The sequence below is a fragment of the Tasmannia lanceolata genome, unplaced genomic scaffold, assembly GCF_043159265.1.
Source record: "Tasmannia lanceolata isolate RefF3 unplaced genomic scaffold, GAP_Taslan_0.1 ptg000013l, whole genome shotgun sequence".
NCBI classification, from domain to species: Eukaryota; Viridiplantae; Streptophyta; class Magnoliopsida; order Canellales; family Winteraceae; genus Tasmannia; species Tasmannia lanceolata.
The window spans coordinates 43898146-43917226 of record NW_027518690.1 but is presented as its reverse complement, the minus strand read 5'-3'; the positions used below and the strand labels follow the sequence as shown (position 1 = coordinate 43917226).

The 19081-nt window shown below is 39.4% G+C and overlaps 1 protein-coding gene across 3 annotated transcripts in view; it reads right to left on the bottom strand.

Annotated features, from left to right (window-relative positions):
* Positions 1–19081, bottom strand: part of PIR121 (transcription activator) — a 65869-nt gene that overhangs the window by 36930 nt on the left and 9858 nt on the right. For all 3 annotated transcript variants that reach the window (XM_077394779.1, XM_077394780.1, XM_077394781.1), the window contains exons 7-14: positions 16958–17028; positions 9097–9189; positions 7298–7367; positions 7022–7086; positions 6577–6772; positions 6264–6415; positions 5469–5562; positions 5035–5250 (exon numbers count right to left, since the gene is read on the bottom strand). In XM_077394779.1, coding sequence (XP_077250894.1) covers positions 5035–5250; positions 5469–5562; positions 6264–6415; positions 6577–6772; positions 7022–7086; positions 7298–7367; positions 9097–9189; positions 16958–17028 — 957 coding nt within the window. The remainder of the gene's footprint in view (positions 1–5034; positions 5251–5468; positions 5563–6263; positions 6416–6576; positions 6773–7021; positions 7087–7297; positions 7368–9096; positions 9190–16957; positions 17029–19081) is intronic.

The following is a 19081-nucleotide window of genomic DNA, read 5'->3' as shown; positions in this document are numbered from 1 at the left end:
AGACACGTGCACCAAAATCAGCACCATTCCCCTCTGTGTGTTTGATAAACAGGGAGTCATCAGATTTGCTTCTCTTATAACCATTGTTCACAAGTGCTTCGTGAAGCTCATCAAACAATGCTTTGGGAGCCTACTTGATTCCATAAATAGCTTTCTTAAGTCTACACATGAAATTGCCTCTATTTTCAACGTCAAACCCCTTCGGACGCTCCATTCATACCTATTCTTTTAGCTGCCCACGAAGGAAAGCATTTTTTTTTTTTTTTTGAAAGGGCAAATAGATAATATATTAAGAAACGAGACCAAGGAAGTCCCGAGAAAAATACAAGATAAAAATAAACTGTAGAGAGATCAAATAGCTGGAATCTCAAGGGCGAAGAGAGTCAAACTGTTCCAATCTCTCCCTATAGACTCCATCTTTGGCTAATTTATCTGCAATCTCGTTTGCGGATCTTTTCACATGATACGCCGCCTGTAAATGAAAGCCTCCAATCATGTCTTGAATCTCATCAAAGAAAGCCACTGTTAGAATAAGCCTATCGGCATTCTAGTAATTGTACCGTTCTTTCAGTATATAAATAAATCAGTGAGGGGGAGAGAGCCCCAACTCACTTTCCTCTTCTCTTAATCTCTCTCTTAACATGGTATCAGAGCCCTAGGGTTTCTGATCCCTAGGGATTACCTTCAGCCTCCATCTTCTCCATCCCTAACCCTAATCCTAATCTCATCTCTCTCCTTCATTCTAAACCCTAACCCTAACCCTAATCACCTTCCCAACCTCCTCCCTCATTCTCCTCTCTCTCCAGCCCCCTCCCTCCTCTTGCCCACTCTCTCTCTCTCTCTCCAGTCCCCTCCCCGAACCCATGCCCCCCAGTCCCCTCCCACCTTCCCACCAGCACCTGCCTCCCTCCCCCCCCCCCCCCCCCCCCCGGTGCCCCTTCTGCCCAAACCCCCTCTCCCCCCACCCCACGACTCCCTCCTAAAAAAAAAAAAAAACTACTCAAAACCCTAACCCTATTTTCCATTTTTTCTTCCTTTACCCTTTTCCCTTTCATGTGCTAAATTAGTTCCTTTGTTCTCCATTTCCCACTTCGCGGTCTCTTCCCGTCTTCCCTCTGGCCCATCTATGCTCTTGTCCTTGGCTCGTGAGGCCGCACTATGAGCCCTCTCCTTGATTAGTTGGTGGTCCCTCCATCTCCTCTTCCTCTCTTTGTAGCCGTTGGTTGTTGGTATTTCATTTCTCCCGTCTCGTGTTGTCCTTATAGAACCCCCTGTTATTGTCGATCCTTCTCTTGGCATGACCACTGATGCCGGTGCGACTCCACCACCCTCGGCTACCTCTTCCTCCTCTCATTCTCCATTGGCACCTATGGAGAGTTCATACCCACAGTTGAACATTGCCAAGTTTGATGGCGACAACTACTTACCCTGGATAGTTGCAGTTGAGACATACCTTCTTGGACGAGGTAAGGTCAGTTTTCTTCGTCAGGATCCCCCTTTGACAAAGGACCCTTCGTATACTCGCTGGGAACAAGAAGATGCCTTGATTCGTAGCCTTCTTTGGCAGAGCATGACACCTGCCATTTCCTCCACCATGATACTCCTTCCGACTGCCAAGGAGATCAGGGATCACACTGTCGTGACCTATTCTGGAGTTGAGAACCTCACCCGTGTCTGTAACACCTATTCGGAGTGGATGCATCTACGTTGTGGTGAGATGTCTCTTGAGACTCACTGTGGACAGTTCATTTCCCTCTGTCAGTAGCTTGGCATCTTCATGCTGCTCACTTCTGATGTTAATGTTCTCTGACGACAGCGAGAACAAATCTGAGTGGTACTGAAGAGCTTAGGCCCGGAGTTTAGCCATCTACGTCAGCAGATTCTCGAGTCTGGCACCATTCCATCGTTACGAGAGACTTATTCTCGTGCATAGCAGTGCCTCGGTGAGTCCCCATCACGGCTGCCCTTTGATAGTTCGGCTCTCGTGGCCTATGATGGTGGCGGTGGTTCTCGCCCACCTAGAGGAGGCGGTTCTTTTCCCAGAGCTCGTGGTTGTGGCCGTGGTAGTGGGCATGTTGGTGGTGGACGTGAAGGAAGAGGAAAAGGAGAGAAAAGGAAATTAAACCATGGAGGTAGCTTGAGGTGGAGGAGGAGGTGGCGGGAGGAGAGAAAGAGAAAGAGGCGAGAGAGAGAGGGGATAGAGAGAAGCCGGAGAGGGAGAGGCCGGAAAGAGAGGCATGAGAGTCGGAGAGGGAGACAGGAGAGAGAGAGAGAGAGAGAGAGAGAGAGAGAGAGAGAGAGAGAGAGGGGGGGGGGGTTGGTGAGGTCTAGGGCATGGGTGGGGAAGATGGAAGGTGGAGGAGATGGGTCTTCAATGGAGGTCCCTAGGGCACACTAACCCTAGTGCTCTGATACCATGTTGAGAGAGCAAGAGATGTAGTGAATGAGTTAGAGGACTCTCCCCTCACTCAAGTATTTATATTAAGAGAGAAAACATACAATGACCACTATGCCCTTATGGCATTACACACACAAAATATACTTCTAACAACATTCAATCTCCACCCGATTTAAGTCATCGATAAGAAGTTTTATACCATGGTGAACTGCTTGAACCTTCGCTTCGTTCGCATCCGAGAACCCAATGGGACCCGAGAATGCCCATATAACCCTCCCTTGATTGTCTCCTAATACCCCTCCAATACCAGATGGTCCATGATTCCCCATACTAGAACCATCTAAGTTTCAAATAACCCTGTGCAAGTGGTTCCCATACTTGATCCACCTTCGGACTTTCCCTATCTCCATTGCATATCACTTGCCAACCATGCCACAAATCAAAGGCTGATACAAAAGCAAAGCTGGGATGAGTCTCACCCAGGAGATGATGAGCGCAACAGCTTTGTTGAAAAGGAAAGAGGGCCTCCTGGAGAATCCTTTGAAGACCCTAGCATTTCTTTCCTTCCATAGCACCCATATTATAGCTAGAAAGGAAATCCTCCACAAAATTTTACCCTTAACTTTCCATGGACACCACTCCCAATGTTCAAACAGTTGTGGTAGCTTTGCCGGGAAAACCCATGGAATACCAAATCTAGATACCAACCTAATCCATACCTCTCTTGCTACTTGCAATGCAGGAGAAGATGATCCACCGATTCTCCCTCTTCTATGCAAAGAGCATAGTGATCAACAATTATAATATTCCTCTTTCGCAGGAAGTCCACCGTCTGAATTCTCTCGATAATAGACGTCCATGCAAAGGCTTGCACCATGGGTGGTGCTTGGATGCTCCATGCCTTGGCTACTTTAGAAGATGCAGCATGAGGCACTAGGTGATGATAGAAGGATCCAGTTATTCATGTCGGCAAGTGCAAGACTAAATCTGATTGTGGTGCTCTTAAGTCTTAACTGTAGGGATAAATATTTCATCATAGTCAATATCGTGCTTCTAATTATATCCTTTTTCCTATAAACATGTCTCTGTATCTATCAATTACATGTGGCTTTTTTTTGTACCTTGAACACCCATTTGCAACTCACTACATTTTTTTGTTGGTCGATGAACAACTTCCCAGTTGTTGTTCTTATATAGAGAACCCAATTCTTCCACCATGGCTTCTACCCATCTGTCATAAGCAGACGCTTCAAAAAAAGTCGATGGCTCATCAATTGTCTTGGGTACATGAATAGCTAAAGTATATTTTGCCTTGTACTAATGGACATTGTCACGTCCCAAAACCCGAATCTTTTTGGGTCTCAGGGTGCAACTGCCATAGTCGATCAATATGGTTGCACTATATAAATCACTATTATTGTTCGCCTTGGGGGACGGTGTGTCCCCTTGTACCAATCGTGATTTATGCAATATAATGTTACCATTTTCAAAAAAATTACGGCTGCACTATAAGTGGAGATCTAACTTTCCTTAAACAAACCATATAATTGATTTAGATCAAAGCTAAAAAAATAAATACAAGTTCACACTGAAGATTTGTGGAAGGTGCAATGATGAAGCAGGTTTTAATCAGGCTTGCCGATTCGAGGGAGGTGGAGAGACATCTCTTACATGATTATTGGTCACATTCATGGGCCATTTCCATCAGAGTGTTGAGGCGTTCTATTCGTTTAACCTTCTACTCCATGTTTAAACATTGGATTAAGTTCTATAATGATGTAAGAAAAATACTCAATTTGCAGAATATTATCAGCAGTATTTCTTCCTTTTATGAAAGAAGTACCTTTGCCATGCAGTAAATTGAGAGAGGGATCATTCAGGTTGCGTCTGTGCAACTGCTTGGATTAAGTAATGCATGTATATAGGGTTATAAACACAATCTCTACATATGTAATATAATGTACAAATATAGTTAGATATATTAACTCATCCATACATAAAGGGCACATGACATAGTCTATATATATATATATATATATATATAGGGTTATAAACACAGTCTCTACATATGTAATATAATGTACAAATATAGTTAGATATATTAACTCATCCATATATAAAGTGTACACCAATAGAATCAATGTTTAAATAAAGTGTACACCAATAGAAGTGAAAGGAGGCAGATCCACATTCCTTGTTTTGAAAAGGCCACAACTCTCTTGATTTTACATTTTTTATTAGCTTTTGGTTTTTTTTCTTTTTTCTTTTTTTTTGGGGAATTGTAGCAGCTAGTGACTTTCAATTAGAACATTACAAAAGAAAGGAGTGCAAATATCATCTCCTAGCCTGAAATTTCCATGAGAGTTAAATTGTTTTGTATAGTTTGCATGAGTATGCCCTCGAATACCTCAATCAGAATCTATAAAACTACTTTTTACAATTGATATCTTTTGAAAATAGAATCACATCCATGTAATGCCTGACTGACAAACCTTGAGTCATCATGGAATTCAGATTTAAGTAAATTAAAGTACAATGAAACCTAGTTCAAAAAGCAACTATGTTGAAGAACCAAAGCTTTGGACGAGCAGTAGGTAATCGTAGAATGAGAAACTTGTAGATTTTGAGATAAAAACCTTTTCATAGTCGAAAAAAGATGCAGAAGTCTCATTAGATTCTGGAGGAACTGCATCTTTACAGGGGCGAGAAAATTTCCATGCACACTGTTCCCAAGCACGTCCAGTCCATCTGCTGAGAAGCTGAAAGCCTTCGACAACCATATCATACATGTTTCCTTTGGCTTCCTTGCACCACTCAATATCGGCAGCATCAGTTGACTTCAATGATACAATCTGGACATGATGAATTGCCAGGAAAGCACCTTAGCACTAGCATAAAGGCTACAAGTGCCACGGAGTAAATGAATGCCATAACGCAAATTTATTTGTACAGTAAACTACTTTAGACTTGGTAGAGAGAAACTCCATAACAGCAACGTCAGGTTTATTGGCATTGCTACAGTGGGGCTCCAACATCAAGTTACAAAGGAACATGAAGGATAAGTGAGCACCTGGTTCATGGCTGAAGCAAAACGAATAGCGAAATCATCGTGCTCCGCACGAATAGCTCCCATGTGATTGACGATTAAATAATGCCTCTGATAAGTAACTAAATCAAGGTTTACATTTGCACTTTGAATGTAAACAATTGAAAATATTCTTCATCAAAGCAAAGGCACTTCAGAAAAATAGCCCATTGTTTTCAATTAAGAAATCTAATAATCAATTAGACAAAATCAAGATACTTATTTGTCAGCTCCATGATGAAGTCGGTGAAGAGCGATAAATCATTTCAACAGAGATAAATGTCATAAAAGAACTATGTAGAAGACCAACAACACAACAAACTGACAAAGAATGTCCGCGTAATGAAGGATATAAAGATTACAATTCGATGGCAAAAAAGGATAAATTTCACAGACTACAATACACTATATATGTACAGTTGTACACAGATGTCAATGTTGCACAGTGATGATTTTGGAATATACTTTCATGTATTGTACGGTAAACCCCATTCCAGAACATCTCCTTTGGACTGGCCTCCTATAAATGTTCCAATTAAACAGCATACACTATCAAGTAGTTAGCCATATGCCATCACAACACGCTGTCCCAAAAAAATTAAAATGCTTTACATGCTGGCAGTATTAATAATTCAGCACTCCTGAAAATGATTCACCACTGCAAGAAGCATATTGTCTTTTAAACTACTTATATTAAATAAAAATCAAAGCGTAAATAGCAGCAGAAAAGCATATTAATGCTTAATTATGCAGTTAAACAATACACATTGTAAAGGATATTCTTGTGTCTCACGAGGTGGGATCTCATGTGGAGCAAGCAGAGTTAGAAGACGAGTTTGACTTGAAAACTTTTGGAAGTATGTTGATAGCTCTTTCAAGATTGCAGCAGGGGAAAGGTGAAGATCTGGGAATGCAGGGATAACAGGGTCATTCTGCGAAAGGACAAAAAGGTTATTTTTATGATGATCCATTTAACATTGCACTAACTATGAACCAAAACTAACTTTAAGAAGGCTAAAATGATAATGTTCCATGAGATGAAACTAATTACATAATTGGCTTAATCATCATAAATAAACCATCACAAAACTACCTTGAATATGTTGATGAGGCGGTTGATTTTCACCCGCTTATACAGTGACTCGCCATCTTTCTCTGAGGATGTTGCTAAAACAACAAGAACAGGTAAAACACGAAGAAGGGTGTGGCGCTCTGGAAAGAGAAGTGCAAAATCCAACTCCAGGGACTCAACACAGAACACTATAAGGACTTGAAGAATGTCTTCTACACTATATTTGAGTCAAGGAGATCACAATCGATAGAAATATGTCAATTAATCCACATCACATGATATCAATGTCAAGACCAACATGTAATTCAAGGCAAAAGCAAAATCACACAGAATCATTTGAAAACAATTGGAAACTATCAAATGTGTAGAATGGTTATATTTATAATTGCAGAAACTACAACTTCATCTTCAGATACCATACAGACACTCTGCCCAGACGAATTAGATCAACAGAAATATAGGATACTTATTCACTCGAAACATCTCTACATGCAAATTCAGTAAAATAGCCCATCTTGTGCTTAAGAATATCTGCAAATAGAAGATGAGCATAATCAATCAAAAACATGAATCCGCTTATTAACGAGACCCCTGAATAATAAATATGTATCAGCATTCATTAGAATAAGAGACAAAAATTTAAACATAAAGTCGAAACATGGTAAACCAACTAGAGGCTCCGCAGACAACAATGGTAAGAATTGAGGCAAATGGGATTGGATAAAGATATAAATTCACAAACCTGCAAATCATCTAATTCCTCTCTCATTGAATCAGTATCCTGCCACTGAACACTGACCTGTGTAAATGTCCTGGAAAACAGGAAAGGCGATCAGAAAAAATTGAATTGAACCGATTGAGGTGTGTATACAGTTGTAAATAGTGTGACTGGATAAAAATAAAAACAGTGTCTACAAACAGAAACATTGCCTACAAGATGCAGAACCAGCTCAGCAGTTGCAAAGTAGGGCTAGGAAAAATCTCAAAGAAATCATAAACGAAAATAACCCCGATGCAAGATTCACCCATAGAATTAAAAATCTCATAATTATAGGTAGTAGTGGATATTCAACTTCATAAAATGGTCTACATAACTTTCTCACTAATTACGAACAGAAAAATAATAGTCCAGTTGTTTCTTTGAGAAGAACTGGGATATAATTTAAGAAGTACAAATTGAAGCTCTGTTATTCTACAATTCGGCCTCTACCAATGTAAATCACTGGCAAGCCATGACTTTTAACCTTGAGAAAAACATGCTTGAGTATGATTCTACCATGATAATGGCCCACTTGGATTTGAGAAAAGTGAAAAAGTCGTGGGTCCGTGGCTCACCGTGCGAAATGTTTGAAAATGATCTAATAATGAATTCTTAAAATGTCAGCTTCACAGTGCTCCATAGCTGCTTTGACTGGCAGCTTGGGGTTGTTTGTACTGCCGGTACCAACTCCCAACCATGTTGTATTTTGAGCACTCATTGTATTGGTGTTCCAATAAAATAATAAGAAAACTTCATGCATATCTGACTTCAGCTATTTGAGATTATGCTAAAAGTGATGTCTGTACGATCAGAAGATCAACAACTGTATTCAGATCCAAAATTCGAAATGACAAACAGAGAACAATCAGCAAAATATAGAGGAAGAACAAAGATCCGATCAACTAGAGTTTGCAAAACACTAGGAAAAAACATAAATATGCTGAAAAGTGGCAAGTCTGCCTCCAGGTTGTTCATTATTCGTCTTTCTTCCACCTTGTTTTTTATCTCTTTCTTTATTCTTTCTCTCCATTTTCTTCTCTTTTGTATCTTGATTTGAACTTCTCAGTTGCTTCTTTTAATGAAATTTTCATCATTCAAAAAAAAAGATGTCTATAGGATCAGATCAACAACCGTATTAATATCCAATATTCGTGAATGGACAATAGAGCGAAAACTCAGCAAAATATACAGGAAGTCCAAGGAGTCAATCAACTATGGTTAGCAAAACCCTCAGAGAAACCAGGATGGGCTGAAAAAAAGGCAAACTGAGCCACCGAGCTACTCGTTATTTCCTTTCTCAACATGTGGCTACAACGTTTCCCCAAAACGACATAAATATTCCCTCTCCTAAAAACGCAACTAGTGGGCCCTGAAAACATAACATAAAGCACTTAAAAATAATGACATATTTTATGAAAAAGTAAAGAACTACACTGAACTGCAATGCGGGGTCACTAAAACCAATAGACTTTCCTGACACATCCCAAACATCTTGAGATCTAGTTATGAACTGAATTTGGATGCTCCCAACAATCCATGAATTGATAGGACATCAATGCTATTGCACCAGTATGGGTGTTTGCCTAATGTTTTCGTCAACTAAAACATCATCGATTTCATTATCAAAAATTTAAAAAAAATATCATTGATAAAAATTACCACGGGAACAAAGAGAACCATGAGCCAATTCGTGTCAACATATAGCAATTAGCACAATGTAACATTCATATTATCATAACTGGTAAGAAAGTAAAAGAAAAAAAAACAAAGGGATGGCATACCTTTTATACCAAGAAAAATCATTAGGTATGCTAGCTTTTGCATTTTTAAGATGATCAAGTTCCACTAAAACATCAAGCAATTTCAACATGGACCTGGAGCAGAATAAATGAACATCATGAACTTTGAGTTAGGCCACAGACAGAAATACTACCTTCACTTACATAACATTTGTAGCAAGCCATAATCACCAGATGTGACATAAAAGGATAAGGCTAACTAAAATTGTTCCAGGATAAAATCGTAATCACCTAATAGAGATGATTTTCAGGGCACAGCATATTGATGTCAGGGCACAACAAATGGATAGTTTTGAACTTTGGATCATGCATCAATTTGGGCCCACTGTATTTTCCTGATGTACTTGCATGTAAGTAAAGACAGATTGATGTGGGATGAGTTTATGCGGGGTGTCCACACGTACATGCAAGTACAACAAAAAAACAGTGGGACGACATCAATGGATGATCCAATCTGTTCTAAGGTTGGGCCCCGACTTGAATGGGCCATGTCCCAAAAATCATCTCCATAGGATATTCCTATCCCTCTTATTTGTAGAGTTATAAATTGATGGCAGAGTATCAGAAACCACTACAGATCGGAATTCAGAATGAACCTTATTATTCTAGGTGGGACGAGTTAGTGCATGTCATTAGGTGTTTAGTGTTTTTTGTCTGAATGGCAATGAAGATTATATTAAAAAGAAAGAAGGGGGAACTAATCCCGGGGACCAAGATGGTCAGAATGCACCAGAAAACAAAAAGGAGACAAAGTACAAGCTAAATGCGAGAAGACCCTGTGAATATTGAAGAACCTTGGGGGGGGGGGGGGGGGGGAGGGGGTTGGTTGAGAAGGCTAAACACGAGGCCTGCAAACTCCAGAACAGGAGAACAGGCCAGCCTATCTGCATCACTATTGGCGTATAGCCACTCAAGCTGGAAAAGAGCCTTCTGCCCTTTATGCACTCATGAATTTCTTCAACTACGTCAATATGAAGCTCTGGTGTTCATCCATCTGTTCACATTAAGAGTCCCTTTCAACAATGAGAGGATTACGAATTCTAAAATCCAGTAGTCGAATACCGTGCCAGATTACTTACACCTCCACTTCAATTGAACCCTGTGAGCCAATGGGGCCAGAGAAAGCAAACTTTGTTACCTCAGCCTCATCCCTTAGGACTCCCTCCTCTCCCACTAATGAATTGCCTGGGTGCTGCATATCTCTCTTGCTGGGTATATAGTATAACCCATGTATGTTCTAATATAAGCCCAATAAGATAATGGACCGGTGTAGCAGGCCTACATGGGCTAGAGTCCATTAACCAGTCAATAACCCTAGTATATCTCTATATATAGGGGCTGGAGGCAGCAGTCTAGATATTCCAAACTAGATACCTAGGGTGTAATGCTTCAGACAAATCTTTGTATGGTCTTAAACAAGCACCCAAAATGTGGCATCAAAAATTCGACAAGGCAGTAAAGAGCTTTGGTTTTCAGACTAGTTACTCAGAATTAGGAGACAGTAAATCTACCAGTGGCTATATATTTACACTGGGTGGAGCAGCTGTTGCCTGGAAGTCAAAGAGACCGACTTGCATTGCTCTGTCATCTATGGAATCAGAACTTTATGCTCTAGCTTCTGCAAGAGATGAAGCCGAGTGGATAAGAGATCTGATCCTGGACATTCCACTAACCCGTTTAAAGATTAACTCTTTAAGTTTGTTCTGTGATAATCAAGCTACAATTACGATTGTAAAGAACTTACTCTTTAATGGTAAGAGGAGACATGTCAGGCTGAAACATGTCACGCTGAATTATCTAATAGAACAAGGTATTATCACTTTGGTCGATGTGCGAACGAAAGATAATATGGCCGATGCTCTCACAAAGGGATTGAACAAAGATCGAATTTTCAAAATTGTGGGGGAGATGGGGTTAGAGACTGTGTAGACAGGTCTTAACCTACATCCATATATTTTGAATTTTCGAATCTCTCTCTTTTGGCCAAGATAAGCATTTGATATGTTTCAATGATGTTTACAGTTGTTTGTGTCTTCCCACATTTGATGACATGTCCTTTTTGGGAAAAGTTGTTTCATTCCAAACTTGATGATACAACTTAACTCGAATTTGGATAAGATAACTGTAACATTCCAATGGAAACATGGAAGGGTTCTTTGCAAAAGAAACTATTTATGTTCTTGAATGAAACTTGACATTGATGCTTATTGATATATTTTTTTCAGCCAATATGAAATTGTACTAAGTTCTTCTGGTAGAACTAGATACTTTAGTATTTTACACAAATGATTGGATTCATCTTCATGAAATTCATATTTGAAAATTTACAGGAATTGGCGAAAATGGAGGAGCTTGCCTCGATCTAGATTTTGATGAGGATGGCTTACTTGAAGAGTGAATCCTTATAAAGCAGCGGGGACTATTATTTTCTTTTCAGTTGAATAAATAGTTCGCTTACATGTGAAACTGCTTTTGTTTGAGTTTAGATTATTTCTAAAACTCTTGGTTATTCTTAAAAGTATTCTTGTTTTCAGTTGGATTACGGATCTTTTTTGATATGGTGATATGGATGATTCAATATTTTGTTTGGACATCACATTATCTATCTATTGGATTATGCTATAAGAACATAGGAGGAGATTGTTGGGTATATAGTATCACCCATGTATGTTCTAATATAAGCCCAATAAGATAATGGACCGGTGTAGTGGGCCTACATGGGCTAGAGTCCATTAACCAGTCAATAACCCTAGTATATCTCTATATATAGGGGCTGGAGGCAGCAGTCTAGGTATTCCAAACTAGATACCTAGGGTGCAATGCTTCAAGCAACCTCTTGCTTGACTCTAACATCTCCCTAGAACTGCCCGAATGCATACGAGGAAACTCCTCTAGAGCAAGGAAGCACTCCTGCCCAATGAATAATCACCAATATAGCCTTCTGGAAGGTACTAATTATGGACCCTTTTGAAATTGTTTTTGAAATTTTGATTTTTTTAAAAAAAATCAGAGCATTTTTGAAATTTTGATTATTATTTTTTTCTTTCCAAATCTATCATACATTGGCCAAAAAAGGCTAGCCACTATAATGCTTTGCCTTTCACTAGCCAAGGGGTAAAATGACTAAAATCCCACCCTTCAAAAAACACTTCAATGTGAGCCGAAAATATGCATAAAATGCCAAAGCAATTGAGATTGTGATTCCATCTCTCTCTGGGAAACCTTCAATGAATGAATAGATGGTCCGCAGACTCCCCCGCTTCTAAACACAACATGCAATGATATATTCTTAGGAATGTCCTATTTCGTAAATGATCAAATGTCAAAAACCTAATTAGGATCGTTTTCCACCTTAAGGCACACTCTAGGGTGAGTGGGAATCTTCCAGACCATGTTAACTAGCGATGGAGGCAATGCCAGCAATATGTATGGTTTGTCTTGCTTATAAAATCAAATTCAGAAGGGCCCATAGTACCCTTGTTAAAAATTTAATTATTCCTTTCTAAGAAAATCACGGAAACTTAATGGAGACATGTGCCTGAAATTTCATTTTAAAATTTAATCATTTGCATATGTCTCCATAAGTCTCCGTGATTTTATAAGATTTCTACATAAATTTCCAACCAAAACCAAAATGTATTTGTTTCCATACCGATGGGAGCCGAACCGAAACCAAAATTTAAAACCTTGCTTTGGTAAGAGAATCATCTCGTATAGGATCCTTGTGGAGATAAATTCCACAACTTGTCATGGAAGTCGAGTATTCTTACCATTATTACCGAGTCTTGAATCCGTTCTTATGCTCGAATAAATTAATCCTCATCATAATTTATATGATGGAACCTCACATCGATGAAAAGGGTTGATGTGGTGCATCCTCCATCATTCAAATCCCTATTAATATTATATCATTTCAGAGTTTTCCTCCGCGTTGTGAATCTATAACCGACATGAGTTGATCTAGCCTTTGCAACACCCTTTGGAGAATTTGCTTCAATTGATCAAGCCTTTCGTATGGATCAATGACTTTCTTTGGTGACATCGTGTATCTTCAAACAATTTTCCACATCAAACTTTCTCTAATACCAAGTGATGCAAGTAAACTATTAGGAATCTATCAAAAGTAGAGAACTCGCTAAAGAATTGAACAAGCACTCGAGTAATAGAATAGAACTTCACAAAAAATTCTTGAGAGAGATGAAACATGAATAGATCTAATCACAACATGATCAGAGTAGTGTAAACCCCAAAACCAAAAAGGGAATACTTGTATCTTTTTTGAGACGGAAGGGAATATTTGTATCTATTCATTGACTTCTTGAAAAGTACATCAAAACTTCATATACTTTTTTTAGTCAATTTCATTAAAAGGCAGACCGAGATGGTGGAAATACAAGGAAAAAGAGAAAAAAACATGGAATACAAAAGAAGACGCAAGAAGTCACTAGTAGCAAAATATCGAGGAAGAGAATCGTAAAGAGCCAAGTCCTCTAAGGAGACACAATCTTTGGTTAGAGCATCAGCCATCGAATTTCCTGACCTGCGAAAATGCCTGAACAGAAATGTTGAAGATCCCATCCAATCAAGCATCTCGTCGAAAAATTTATCAAACCTCCGAGCCATCGAGTCATTGAGCCATCGAATGATATTGAGAGAATTTCCCTCAATCACCACATTATTTAAGCGATCTCTAGCTATTAACTTGATACCCTGATGAACAGCTCTCACTTCGGACTCCGAGGAGTCTGTCACCCCTATTGGCCTCAAAAAGGCCCAATAGACCTCTCCATGGTCATGCCTCAAAACACCTCCAATGTCGGCAGGTCCAGGGATCCCCAAACTCGACCCATCAAAATTAAGCTTCAAAAACCCCAACTCTGGAGGAACCCACTCTTGAACAACTTTTTGCTTTTTCTCCACACTTGAGCACACAACTCTCCACCCTTCCCATAAGTCATAGGCGGATACAAATTTGAAGCATGGAATAGCCTTTACCCAAGCTATCGACAACGCAAGCACTTTGGTGAACCAGTAAGAAGAGCTCTTTACAGCCCCGTCAAAAACTCTTGCATTTCTCTCCTTCCAAATCACCCAGATAGTAGCTAGAAAGGCCACATTCCACAAAATCCCTCATTTTTTCTTCCAAAGGGCCCTCCGTCCAACTAGAAAAAAGGTCAATTAATTTCTCTGAATCTACATAATAGATTGCTTCAAATCTCCCTTGCTACTTTGCAAAGAATAAACAAATCATCCACAGTTTCTCCCGCCCCTATATATAAAGCACAATGATCAAAACTTCATATTTATAGTCCTAAAACACCTTCAATCCAAACAATTGGTATATGATCAATTTAAACTGTTACATCAGCTTAAATAAAGCCTAATGCATGTTGTAGAGCAGCCCAAAATAACTATAGAAAGAGTCCTACATGTTGCTATCATAAAAACGCGTTCACACATTTTCCATATATAGGATTCACTAAACCTACTTAAACAATGCCTAGAAAATAAATAAATAGCACCATAAATCATCATAAATTATTACAACTATGTTGGCCAATTTCAGTAACGAACAAAGAGTTGTAGGGCCCGCTATGGCCACAGCATTATGTTCAGGACACTTCCCGAACATCATGGAAATTATTTGATTCTTGGAAATTATTTGATTCATATATCTATATACTATATAGAAGAAGAGAAAAGAAGAGAATTCTTTGAATTTTTTGAAAATTCTATGAGAATTACACATCACTTTTTTTTACTTTTTTTAACAAATGCACCCATTCAACCCACATATTTTCAATCCTACCCCCTCCTTTATGCTTTTTAACAAAGGCACCCATTAAAGCCACATAATTTCAATCTTACCCCCCTCCTTTATGGTTTTTTAATAAAAAATCTATAGGGTGATCTTAACCATCCGATTTAAGAGGAATTATGGAAACCTCTATAGATTGGAGGGCTAGGATCAGCCTATGGAAATGATTTTTGGGGCACAACCTATTTATGTTGTGTTCCATCACATGGACGGTTTGGATCAACCTATGATGTGGTCCGTATAGTTCTTTGTCGGCCCGTGCATCGCACGGGGTTTTTTACTAGTATATATATATAGCAGAAGAGAAAATGAGAGAATTATTTGAATTTCTCCCAAGGTTCTATGAGAATTACACATCACTTTTTTTGACTTTTTTTAACAAAGGCACCCATTCAACCCACATATTTTCAATCCTACCCACTCCTTTATGCTTTTTAACGAAGGCACACATTAAAGCCACATAATTTCAATCCTACCCCCCTCCTTTATGCTTTTTAATTATGGAAACCTCTATAGATTGGAGGGCTAGGATCAGCCTATGGAAATGATTTTACGAGCACAACCTATTGATGTTGTGTTCCATCACATGGACGGTTTGGATCAACCTATGATGTGGTCCGTACAGTTCTTTGTCGGCCCGTGCATCACATGGGGTTTTTTACTAGTGTGTGTGTGTGTGTGTGTGTGTGTGTATATATATATATATATATATATATATATATATATATATATATATTGGATCAACCTATGATGTGGTCCGTACAGTTCTTTGTCGGCCCGTGCATCGCATGGGGTTTTTTACGTGTGTGCGTGTGTGTGTGTGAACATATATGAACATGTCAATTGACAATGCCATTGCATCAAAAAGTTCGAGACACAAATCGGCATCAAAAAGTTTGAGACACAAATCCAACTTCTCAAAATTCTTTGAGACAAGATGAAGAAATCTACCTTACACACAGTCTGTGCCCTTAAAGGAACCATTAGCTAGCAAAGCATGTCAGATTGTTCAGCCATACTGACTTCTAGAGTAAATGTGCATTTTAATCGGCACCAAAAAGCGATATATATTATCATTTGGTACGTCGAGTTGAATCAGGGTCAACTTCAAATTTGTGTTCACAATTCATGGTTTTAAATTACCACCAAAAGTAACACAAAATTACCCCTACAAAAATGTATGCCGAAACTAAAACGATAGTGAACCCAAAACCATAAATATATTAATAGTATATTATACCAGTATGTTACATAATTGTATTTATATGAATTGCATGTAAAATGCATGTATTATGTATATATATTTACATACATTACATGTAAAATGTGATATGTACTGAATTATCGGACATGCACGACAACGCATGTCACTAGGTGATTGATGTTATTAAACGATTGTGGCTGATTTTTGCTTGTGACGATTTTTTAGTATGAATTTGTGCAAATTCTAGCACTTCCTGAAGTTTCATCTTAAATATTCATCATTTGCATATGTTTCAATATGATTTCGTCATTGTATAGGGTTTCCACTCAAATTTCTTTCCGAAACCGACATGTTTCCATTTCCATCAAAAACGAAACACATACCTAAACCTGAAACCTTGGCACAATCATTACATGCTAGATGAGTAGGAGAGGCAATCGGAGAGATGTGGCTTGATAATGTGGTGACACATGAATCGAAACAAACATTAAGGCTGTTTAACCAACAAATTTTATAGAAGAATTTTAACTAAGTACAACCTCAGAGTAAAGCAGGTAAAACAAGTTCTTGAGAGAGCACAAAGTTCATTAAAAAGATCAGGCCATGCTTTGGAGTTCTTGTAAAATGAAACAAGTATTTTATACTACACAATAGAGATATCTAAAAGTTTTGAACTCTAGCTTTACTTATACACCAGCAAACAACATTCAATTCTTAACACAAATATATAAACTAGAAGAAAATAACTTTATTTAGAAATTATATCTCATTAGAAATTGAAACATTAAATAGAAAACAATAGAAAAAACTAGATGACACACCAAAGATGAGTTACTGTAGGGCCATTAATGCGGCGTTCAGGTCTAGAAAATCGTTGCATGTCAGCTGCTAGCTACATAAGACCGAACATTAACTCGATTAGAATGCATTCATAAGATATAGAAGTTTAGCATAGCCAAACCCACAGTAAATGAAGGAAATAAGTGATCAAGTCCTCAAATCAAGAAAACAAGGGTGTGAAACCATATCAAAATCAATCTCCAAAAGAACAAGTGAATATCATAATAGATCTTAACCTAAATTTAAAGCATATAAAATTGAAAATAATATATAATGTATATAATGAATGCATCCAGTAAAATTCACAAGTTTAACCAATGAACTATGTCGTCAGATATTGTCAAATTATTTCTTTTATAAGGCTATGATATTTCTTTGTGGAATATGGATATGAATCTGTTGAATCACCTGAGACACTGAGAAATTGGTTGCATGACATAAAAAGATGAAAAAAATATCTAAAATTACAAGGAATAGGTTCAAATTTAGACAATCTATCTTGAATACAATGGAAAGCACAAACTAGCTGAATGGATCAAAATAAATAATGACCAAACTGTATTATCTTCAAGCAAAATAACGATCATATAGATGTTCTGAAATTTGGAATGAAGTCCTTGTTTGCCGTAGTCTAAGCTCCACCGGAGAAGAGAGAAAGAAGAACAGAGAAAAAGAGAAGAGGTAGAGAGAGAGAGAGGGAGTCGAATAGCTCTCCCTCACATTTTCTCCTCTCATTTCTCTTCTCACATGGTATAAGAGCCCTAGGGTTGTGGTACACTAGGGGCCACCAGTGGCAATCCTCTCCTTCTTCCACTTCTTCTTCTTCCCCACCCTCTTCTCCCAAAACCCTAAACCGGGCCACCAGTGGAGATCCTCTCCTTCTTCCACTTCTTCTTCTTCCCCACCCTCTTCTCCCAAAACCCTAAACCAGCCCCCTCTCGCCACCACCTACCCTCGCCCCCAACCTCCTCTCGCCACCACCCCACCCTCCCATCAGCCCTGGTTACCACGCCTCGCCCCTCCATCAGCCCTCGCCAACGCCCATCTCTCCCATCAGACCCCTCCCTCCTCCCCTAGCCGACACTGTCCCAAGCCTCTCACCCCCTCCTACACAAACCTGACACCCTCTCTTCTCTTCCCTTTCCAATCTCTTCTCTTCCTCCTTATTCACCCCCATTAGCCCCTAACAGACCTATTCCCTCTCTCATCTCTCCCTTAAGGGATTTCTCTCTCATCTAAGGGTCTCTTTTTCTTACCTAAGGGTTTCCTCTCTCTCTCTCTCTCTCTCTCTCTCTCTCTCTCTCTCTCTCTCTCTCATGGTTTAAATCCCCTTGATCTCTCTTTTCCTTAGTTTATGTGGCTCCGGTTTTGTCGCCAACCCTCCATTCATCGGAGCCGCGGTATCAAAGGTCCACGCCATGTGTTTGCTTAAATGTCTGAGTGAGCTATTGTGCCTCCAACTTCATCTCATAGCCTCTATTCTCCTCTTGGCTAGTGATCCTATGTCTTCTTATGCTTTGTCTCTTCATCGGAGCTACGATATCATGTTGGGCCCGTCGTGTGATTCTACACCTCCCTTGTTTATACTATCTGATCGAGTCCTCCACCTTCGGCTACTTTATCTAGTTAGTCCACTTTTGTGAAGGCTGCTTTCTCACAGATGGCTTATGTCCCTCTTGACGGGTCCCTTCCTTCCCTCACAGGGATCCTCCCTCATGTGCAGTGCTATATGTGGCTTCATGGGTCTAGTGCCCTTTCTGCTGATACTTTTATCCTTAGCACATATGTTGGTGACCATTCTGGCTGTGGCGGTGGTTTACTTGCCAGAGGTCAGGGTCATCGAGGCCGTGTTCATAGCCCTGATTCTGCAAGTGGTCGTGTCGTTGGTGGGCGTTGGCACCCTTACTACACTCCTTATTCGGCAGCGGGACATTCTGTGACTATGTGCTATGGCTCTACATCCTCCTCTACTGGACCAGTAGCACATTATGATTGTTTCCTTATCTTCAGGGCCGACTATGATGAGTTTTTGTGTCTGCGTGCGCACCGTTGAGCACCTGCTGCGCCTTTTGCATAGCCCAGTGGTTCGCCAGCTTCGCTTCTTA